The sequence below is a fragment of the Neltuma alba genome, unplaced genomic scaffold, assembly GCF_004799145.2.
Source record: "Neltuma alba isolate B1F8T4 unplaced genomic scaffold, ASM479914v2 tig00005298_pilon, whole genome shotgun sequence".
Classification (NCBI taxonomy): Eukaryota; Viridiplantae; Streptophyta; class Magnoliopsida; order Fabales; family Fabaceae; genus Neltuma; species Neltuma alba.
Window position 1 is genome coordinate 55,408 of NW_021634053.1, and position 9,254 is coordinate 64,661.

Genomic DNA, 9,254 nt, shown 5'->3' on the forward strand with positions numbered 1-9,254 from the left:
ATTCCTTGAAAAAATCTTTTGGCCAAAAAGTTAACAAGACCTATTTGGCGTTTTTCAAACGTAATCAACACGTTAATCTAGCAGGCAGGGCCAGGCTATGCTGCAAGCCTGCAACCGACACCACCCAAAATAAATCCCCGAAGGAGGTGTCGGTGAGGGAGGGGAAGGAACAAGGGTCACTTTCGTAATTAAAGTCGAAAGTAGTGGCAAACAGACAAGCACGCAAATCTCTCTATAAAACGCATCGCGTTGTGTGTGTATATATAGCAAGTGCTGTCTCCAAGCTTTAGCCATTCTGATAATTTCCCGCGGACTTTAACGCGGCTTCGTTTGGCGTTTTCCTTCTCCCCTCTGGGAAAATTTCTTTCCTCCCGGAAAATTAAAAGGAAAAGAAAAGAAAATTCATTTTCGCTCTGATCCTTCCAAGAATATTGTTGTGAAAGAAAAATTCGAAACCCGTGAACTCATTGGTGCTCTGCAGATGCAACAAACTTACTCTCCTTTTCTCTGTTTCTCTCTCTCCGGTCGCTCGCGCGCTTTCTGTACTTCTCTCACTGAATCACTCACTCATTACTTGTCGCTGAGCTAATGAAGCTTCAGATCTCTGGCTGATACGATCCGAACAACACGTACGAGGGAGAAGAAGGATTGGAGAAGGATTGGATTGATGGAATTCAGAAGATGAAGTTCTATATATCGGCGAGCGGGATCAAGAGAGTGACTATATCGAACAGCGCCGCCGGTAAAGGCTCGACCAAGACGGCCGCCACCGCCAGCGCCTCTGGTCGTCGGATTTCCGCTAGGACATTGCTGCCTGTGGTGCTGCTTCTGGCGATCGTACTGCCGTTCCTCTTCCTGAGATTCGCCATTTTGGTCCTGGAATCCACTTCTGTATGCTCCTCTTTAGGTGATTCTGCTTTTTCTGCTACACTCTTTGTCCTAATTGTTTCCGTATTTGTCTGTTCAATCTTTTTGCAGTTGTTTTTTATTTCCTTTGCCAACCGATTGTTTTTTATTCAAAAGATTAGAAATGAACTTTTTGCAAGTTCTAAAACCTATTCTTAATTGTCATATTGGAAAGTTAATTAGCACTGATAAAATTTTTCTTGTTATTATGATTGTTATTTTTCAACTGAAATAGGGAGAGTATTTGGTTATTTCATATAGCGATTCATATAAATGTTATTTTCTTATAGATATATTACATGAGCATATTCATAGTGATAGCGTAAAGTGCAAATTGCTCTGTTTTCGAATATTGTGTTTCGATATATAAAGATTTTAAGAATAAGCTGAAATTTGCGAGAAGTGAGGTGTTTTCAAGGTTGGCTTGTGGGGTCCTGGGTCGTCAATTATTGGGCATGAGGTAATATACCAAACTTCAGTGTTTACAAACTACCATGTACTCGGTGCAAGACGTACTATCAAGTCAAATCACGACGCAAGGTTACTTTCAACTTTATACAAGAAATTTTATTACAATTCATAACAATCACGAGACGTGAATTTTTTTATTCCTTAAATAATTACTTTATTGTAGATAATTAATTTATTTTACTTTTTAAAATTATTTTTAGTAATGATCTAATATTTTAATTTAAAATTTAAATTATAATTTTTAGCTTGCCTTCCGTCGAAAATTTATGTGTGAGAAAACGCAATACTAGAATAGAGTATGTAATTTCTTAAAATATTTTTTAAGTTTGGTGTCAAGAAATATGATTGGCTGTATATCATTCAGAAAACATGGGCGAGCATGAAATGTAATGTATATAATGTAATGTCCGTTGCAGATTGCGTAGGATGGAGATATTTCAGCGGAAGTGACGCACCTATGGTGAGTGTTCGGACTCCAATTAGTCAATTACACAATTACCCTTCCTCAATATTTTAAGAATACTTTTTGGTGAAATTGTGAACTGGCGCAAGTTTTTGGTGTCGGCACTGAGTGATACTAGCGGTTTTCCCAACACACGTGTCCAGTTGGACCGCAATCATGTTTATCCTATTAGCCTTTTTGTGAAAGCAGTGGCAAATAACGCAGCCATTAGTAATAATTGGGGGCATAACGACTTTCTCCACTACAATTTTGGCTGCTTCCACGCGTCTCCCCGCACCCTGTTACTCATATATCCGCTCCTTACCCTTGGGGATCTTATTCTTTTATTCTTATCCCTAAAAGCATCAAATTCAAAATTACGATTGGTGCCCCATCTGTCACTCTCAGATGACGTATAAAAGCCGTTGTGGACTCTTTTTAAAAACATTTATTACGTAAATCTCAAGAGATGAAAATGAAGATAACTATGTAAACAAAATGATATTGCTCAATAGTACTTTCTAGTCCTATAAAAACAAAAAAAGTTTTTTTAGTTTTATTTAAAAATCACTTTATTAAAATTTTAGTATAAATTTACTATTTTATCTTTTATTTATTATAGTGTGAATATTTTTTTTAAAGGTGTATATATTAAATAAGGGTAAAGTTAAGTATTATATTTTAATAAAAAATTAATGCAATTAAAGGTTTTTTTTAGTCTGTATAAAATACATTAAAGTGTTTTATAAATAGGACCATATAAATAATAAATACTATATGAATAGTATTTTAAGTGATTCCATTAGTTTTTGTTTTTACTGTGGTGATGTCTTGTCTTGTATGTGTGAAGAAACTCAGAGATGAGCTGACTAGAGCGCTTCTAGAGGCAAAGGGTGATAAGGTTAATGAAGGGGAAGCCGACTCATTCAACGAGCTTGTGAATGAGATGGTGTCAAAAGGACAAGACCTTAGGGCATTTGCATTCAAAACCAAAGCCATGGTAAATAAAAATTACTGATTCATTCTGCTTTTTTAACCACTTCCCCTTTATCGGAAATTTCGTTCCTTGTTTGTTTCTATTAGTATCTCTCATTTTGTTCTAGTTTTTGAATGATGGTTGAGTTGAATTTTTGAGATACGTAGATATATTGTATAAATTACGAGTTCGTGATTATTTCAAGTTAAACTTCAAGTAAAGTGACGATAACGTGACAAAAATCACGTCATATGCAGGTTATTTCATTTTATAAATAAGTGAAAGAGTACCTAAATTTCTTTCAAGTTTTCTTAGAATTGTATATATTAATTGGATATCGTCATTAACTTCACACTTTCTTTCTCTTCATTATATGCAGCTATCACAGATGGAACACAAGGTTCAATCAGCCAGACAGCAAGAATCCGTTTTCTGGCACTTAGCTTCACTTGGTGTCCCCAAAACCCTACACTGTCTCTCTCTCAAGTTAGCTGAAGAATATGCTGTAAATGCCATGGCACGATCTCGTCTCCCTCCTCCTGAATACGTGTCTCGCCTTGTCAGTGAAAGTTTTCACCATCTAGTTCTCATAACTGATAATGTCCTTGCCGCTTCTGTTGTTGTGGCCTCCGCAGTTGAAAATGTAGCCAACCCTGAAAAACTAGTCTTCCACATAGTTACTGACAAGAAAACTTACACTCCAATGCATGCTTGGTTTGCCACCAATACTGTTGAACCAGCAGTTTTGGAAGTTAGGGGATTGCACCAATATGATTGGTCCGAAGAAGTGAATGCAGGTATTAAAGAGATGATGCAAGTTAATCACCACATTGGGAAGCAATTCCACAAGAAGTTTAAAGAAAACGAGATTGGTCATACTGGACAGCAAAGCAAATTCGTGGCAGCTTTAGGGCCAAGCAGCTTTTCCTTGATGAATCATCTTCGAATGTATATCCCTCAGGTAATTAATCATCTTTTTAGTAAACACACGATTTCGTCATTGAAAGATGTCTATTGTTTAATTATGCTTTAATCTTAATTTTTTAATTTATTTTTCGGTACGAATTGGTCTCTCAAATTTATAACAGGTTACAAGTCAATAGGCTTAGCTTGTTAATTGTATGTACGCTACTACTGAGTAGCGATAATAAAGATAAAATGGGCAGATATTTTATAAATTATTTATATTTTGTTTTTCGTAAATCCATTCTCTATGATTTTTCATTTTATTGACCCGAGGATTATACCAACGTGACCTCAGGTGTAATAAATTATAAGCAGTCGTATTTTTCAGACATCAAATTAAATACACACATTTGTATGCATCTGTTTCACTAATAGCAAAGTCCGAATGCTAGATGATGGTGGTTTCATATTCTAAATTATGTTTTATTTGGCACAGTTGTTTCCAGATCTCAGCAAGATAGTGTTGTTGGATGACGATGTTGTAGTACAACACGACATCTCTTCTTTGTGGGATCTTGATCTTAGTGGCAAAGTCAGTGGTTCAGTATTCAAGTCGTGGTGTGGAGATGGAGACACCTGTTGCCCTGACAGTAAATATACAAACTACTTCAACTTTTCTCATCCCTTTATATCATCCTACTTTAACCCTCATCAATGTGCTTGGCTCTATGGCGTCAATGTATTTGATCTTCAAGCTTGGAGGAGAACAAATATCACTCAGACCTACCTTCAATGGTTGAAACTTGTGAGTATACTTGATAGCACTTTCTTTTTTCCAGTGAGATTTTCATACTTGAAGACGGAACCATAGACATAAAAGGTCAACTTTGCATTTCTTCTCCAAAAGGTGCCTCATTTCGAACCATGCGCAGCAGATGTTGAAAACAGATATAAAGCCTTCCGACGTAAAAACATTTATAATATTGTTGCTTTTTTAAAAAATCTCTCTCTCTCTCTCTCTCTCTATATATATATATATATATATAAAATAAAGAAAAAGCTCCTACAATACCTTTTATAAGCCATCGACGATGCATAACTTAATTCTTAGACACCATACAAGGCACATTACACACATTAGTTTTTGAAATAATAAGTCTCTCTAAAAGCACCGTCCAAACCAGACTAATCTAAGTCCTACCCAGCAAATTAAATCCATTAAAGGAGGCGAAACTGTTCCTAACATTATATTCTCCATTTACAAAACTTCCGTAATTTTTTTTTTTTGGGGGTCTCAGAAAGGATGAATTTTATCAGAATAGGACTTTTGAAAACTGGAGGGATATAAAAAAAAAAAAAAATTCAAGAAACAAAATAATACTAAGGTCATCTTTTGAAAACCCAGATGACCAGAACTATTAGAAACAAATTAACTGATGAAGCGAACCAATAAATTACACTTTGTTTGCACATCTTTTCTTACAGAGAACTGTTTTGTGTTTTTGCTGCTCCGTTCTGTTGTCTCGTGACACCGTAATCTGTATGTTATCTATTTTCTCAGAACCTCAAGTCTGGGTTAGCATTATGGAACCCAGGAGTGCTTCCACCGGCCTTGATTGCCTTCCAGGGTCATGTTCATCCCATAGATTCAGCATGGCTTGTGACAGATTTAGGCTATCGCCATCAATCAGAAGAAATCAACATAGAGAGACTGCAATCTGCTGCTGTTATACATTTTAATGGCCCTGCGAAGCCATGGCTTGAAATTGGATTCCCACAATTTCGGAGTTTCTGGAATAGATACGTAAATTCGTCAGATAAGTTTATTCGCAGATGTAGAATCACTTGGTGAAGGCACTAAGTTCTTATACTATCAATATTCATTTTACCCTAAGTTCGCTTTGGTTCAGAAAAGAAATCGCCTATTTGAGTTTCGTCATCGATTTTCAGCGGCAAAACTCAAATTGGCGATACTTTTGCAAGGACCGAGATGTGAACATGGTCATTTAAGACTGAGCAAGATATATATCAGAGGGAAGAAGGTTTGGTCCTTCAGTCTCTGACTTATACGTCCAACACCTAATGATGCAAGTTACTCCGTGTTCATATATAGCAATTTGGATAAGCCACAATATGCAGTCGCTGAAATTAGAGGCACGATAATGAGACAGATATGAGGTTTCTCATTACTGTAAGTTACATCATTGGATATGCTTATCTACATTTTACTTGTATAGCATTCTGGCTTACTTTCTTGATTGAAAATTTTAATTGTTGTACAGATCTTAGACGAATCTTTGAGAAACCCTGGATTAATATTCACCATATATCTTCATAGTTCATCTGATATTTTTTTCTAGAGAGGGTTTTTGGGGTTATGCTGATTCCCATTTCGAACGCGATAAATTCATCTGGAATTAGATCTCAAATTTAACAAATATACAATTATTTATCATTAACTCAGCAAATTTGCAGACAAATGGCTTTGTATTCCAATGTGCAAGAAAAAGTATTGTTGTCGAATGCAACTGATCGGGATGACCAACAAAAAGGGGAGAAAAGGAATGCAACTAATGGGTTGGTCTCTACACTGAGAAGCGTCCCAAGTTTGGCTCATTTTGATTAGTTTGGAATCCGAGTAAGTTCTGTCCCAAAAAAGAAACCTGATGATGTGATATCAACAATCAACACAATTGGGACAAGAGCACAATTAAGGCCGGTGGGAACCACAAAAGAATAGGGCTGAAGATCACATGAAAGAGGAAGTTATTTCCTGCTTTCCGCATAGTTGAAGATATTCAAAACTAGCCGGAAAATATCTGCATCAGACACTGTAGACAACTACAAACTGTTTTGATGCGCAAAAAATATAAATGAATTGAATAAAAATAATTTAAAAAAAAAACTTTACCGATGAACATGCTCATATTTTTTGAAAAGCACTGAAAATGTCTAAAAAAAAAAACTGTTAAGCATAATTACAACGATAGACAAACAGAAGACACTTTTTTTTGGGGGGGGGGGTTAAGGGGAATCATTTTCTCGTGAAAAATACCAAGGCTTTGGGCCTAAGCTGCCCCTCGATAATTTTATGACTTGAGCAGCTGACTAAAGGCCACCTAACCAAACACCATTTTCTTGGCCGAGACCGGATGTTCACGACAATGTCTTCGTAGGCTCGTGAAGCAAAGGGGATGCAGTGCATCTATTATATAGATATGCAGGGGAGACAAAATCCTGATTTTGTTATGGGGGGTCTCAACAAGGAAAAGTAATTGCAGTTGTCACCAGATGGAGATCCATGCTCAAATTTTGAATCCATATGGAAGGAGGTCTTTTTTCTGATCTTCAAACATCTATGAAGCTCAAAAACCCCAGGGAGTTCCAAGGGCATAGGCACACCAATGACCAGAGTGATGCTCCAAGGCTAAGTGGATCGTGGATGACCAAGGATGCTGAGATCTTCAAGCAAGCAATCCAGCAGTGTGGTTCAGTTAATATTTCTGTGCAGGGTGATTGGGATAAATAAACACCAGGATATCCCTAGGCAAACGCAGATTTTGTTTCTAAAGGTGAAGGGAAGACTTCATAAGATGCAAGTGATCGCCAAAAACAATTGAAAAAAGAACAACAGATGCCAAAAATAAGACTTAAGAAATCAACTTGTTTAAATGCACAAGGATGGATAAAACTAGAATATGACATAATTTTAAGGATAACTGACTTGTAACGTTAGGAGATATAACTTACAAAGGAATTTCTTAAGAGAAGAATCAACATATGCAAGTCAAAAGGCAGGAGAAAAGCAGTTCTTTAACTTTCCAGTTCACCCTGTATCCAATCTTGTGAACACACCAAGGCTTGAACAGTGGCAGGGTTAAGTGAACTCCAATCACGATCAAGTTCTCTTCCATTATTACTATAGGCCAACTCTGGTGAAACCTTTGACATTGGAACCCCTAATACGTTTCTTGCCATCATGGACAAGACAGGATACCTCGGAGTGTGTACTTTCCACCAGTTTAATATGCTGAAATCAACATTTCGTGGAAAGAGAGGTTCTTCTAAGTATTTTTCTAAATCCGATTTCACATCTTCACCCTGAGAAGTTTCATGGAGGAATTTGTCAAACCCCATCAATCTATCCCTCGAATCCTTACCAGGTAAACAAAGCGTCCCATTCCCAACCTGCCAGGCTAATCCCTGATCATGAGAAGAAGCTAATGGGGAGCAGATTGAGAGCTCATTATACAGGGCCTTCACACCATCAAAGACCTCATCAATGCGACCAGCAGAAGTGCTACCATAGATTTGTGGGTAGTAATACTCTACCAATTTCATCTTGAATCGAGGATCTAACATTGCTGCAACTGCCAAGCCTAAACTGCATTTCTCCCAATATTCATCAAACTTGCTTCTCATCTTTAACGTCAAACCATTAATACATTCATCTGAGGTTTTGCACCATTCCATCAACTGCAACTTTACATCACAAAGCTCAGGGAAGTAATGTTTGCCGTTGGATACTTGCTCCTTGTGAGAACATTTGTAACATCAGCAAAATATTTCAAGTAACTAGTGACTGCAGTGGCTCTCTCCCACTCTACATTGGAAAGACTGATTCTGTACGCATTGTCATTTCTTGTAGAAGAGTAAGTACATCCCTGAATTCCAAGGCAGTCTCAAGCATTGAATAGGTGGAATTCCATTGCATTTGATTATCAAGAAATAAATATTTTTTACTCTGGATCCCAACTTCTTTAACCAAGTCATTGAACTTTTCCAATACAGAGTGTGAACTTCTAATATAACGAATACTTTCTCGAACCTTATTGACTATGTCACTTACTGCTCCCAGAGCATCCTGAACCATTATATTAATAACATTTGCAGCACAGCGTATATCAAATAAGTTGACCATTACAATAAAGGAACCTATTCTGTGAAAGACGCTCACCAATTCTCTTGGCGATGTTATCATTGGTGGAACAAGTATCCAATGTCATGGAAAATAACTTACGGTCAATATCCCAGTCCATCAGACACGTCGTAATAGCCTCCAAAAGCATGTCTTCAGTATGAGAAGGATCGATCATGATAAAATTTAGGATTCTCTTTCTCAACTGCCATGATTCATCTATGTAATTTGCTGTCAAACACAGATACTCAGTATCACCCATAGCCATCCACACATCAGCACTAAGGCTGATTTTACCAGGTAATTTATCCAACATTTCATTCATCTTCTGTTTCTCTTTCTCATAGAGCTCAATGCAGTCAGCCTCAATGCTATTCACTGTCACAAGGTCAAACAGTGGCTGAAGATTTTTCACAAATACTTTAAAACCAACATGCTCGACCATAGTCAATGGATATCCATGCAAGATAATCATGCGAGCAAGATCCAATTGACTCCGTCTTTGATCAAAGTTCTTGTTTCCATTGCTGAAAATGTCATCTTTCACAACTGCTCTGCTCAAATTTAATGTTCACAAGGCTAAGGTCATCATCCTTTTTCTGATCTTGATCAAAACTGATATTTGATATTGCAAG

The 9,254-nt window shown here is 37.0% G+C and overlaps 2 protein-coding genes across 4 annotated transcripts; one reads left to right on the plus strand and one right to left on the minus strand.

The window, feature by feature from the left end:
* The first annotated feature begins 302 nt into the window (after nucleotides 1-302).
* LOC114747402 (probable galacturonosyltransferase 15) lies at nucleotides 303-6,043 on the plus strand. Of its 2 annotated transcripts, XM_028935725.1 has the most exons (6): nucleotides 303-907; nucleotides 1,794-1,837; nucleotides 2,670-2,819; nucleotides 3,175-3,756; nucleotides 4,198-4,506; nucleotides 5,263-6,043. In XM_028935725.1, the coding sequence occupies exons 1-6, from the start codon at nucleotides 682-684 to the stop codon at nucleotides 5,551-5,553; spliced, it is 1,602 nt and encodes a 533-aa protein (XP_028791558.1). In that variant the 5' UTR covers nucleotides 303-681; the 3' UTR covers nucleotides 5,554-6,043. The 2 variants fall into 2 exon arrangements, with proteins under 2 accessions (XP_028791558.1, XP_028791559.1); XM_028935726.1 differs by lacking the exon at nucleotides 303-907 and having other exon boundaries at nucleotides 1,810-1,837; nucleotides 2,678-2,819.
* Nucleotides 6,044-6,723: 680 nt separating this feature from the next.
* LOC114747396 (zinc finger BED domain-containing protein RICESLEEPER 2-like) lies at nucleotides 6,724-8,336 on the minus strand. Of its 2 annotated transcripts, none has more exons than XM_028935717.1 (2): nucleotides 7,452-8,336; nucleotides 6,724-7,163 (listed from the first exon to the last, which is right to left on the minus strand). In XM_028935717.1, the coding sequence occupies exon 1, from the start codon at nucleotides 8,172-8,174 to the stop codon at nucleotides 7,515-7,517; it is 660 nt and encodes a 219-aa protein (XP_028791550.1). In that variant the 5' UTR covers nucleotides 8,175-8,336; the 3' UTR covers nucleotides 6,724-7,163; nucleotides 7,452-7,514. The 2 variants fall into 2 exon arrangements, with proteins under 2 accessions (XP_028791550.1, XP_028791551.1); XM_028935718.1 differs by having other exon boundaries at nucleotides 6,724-7,204.
* Between the last annotated feature and the right edge of the window lie 918 nt (nucleotides 8,337-9,254).

Excerpts from the sequence above, each read along its gene's own strand:
- LOC114747402 (XM_028935725.1), top strand. The coding sequence starts at position 682 with ATGAAGTTCTATATATCGGCGAGCGGGATCAAGAGAGTGACTATATCG. Across the intron at positions 3,757-4,197 it reads TTCGAATGTATATCCCTCAG|TTGTTTCCAGATCTCAGCAA; the intron begins GTAATTAATCAT and ends TATTTGGCACAG. Across the intron at positions 4,507-5,262 it reads ACCTTCAATGGTTGAAACTT|AACCTCAAGTCTGGGTTAGC; the intron begins GTGAGTATACTT and ends CTATTTTCTCAG.
- LOC114747396 (XM_028935717.1), bottom strand. The coding sequence starts at position 8,174 with ATGGAATGGTGCAAAACCTCAGATGAATGTATTAATGGTTTGACGTTA.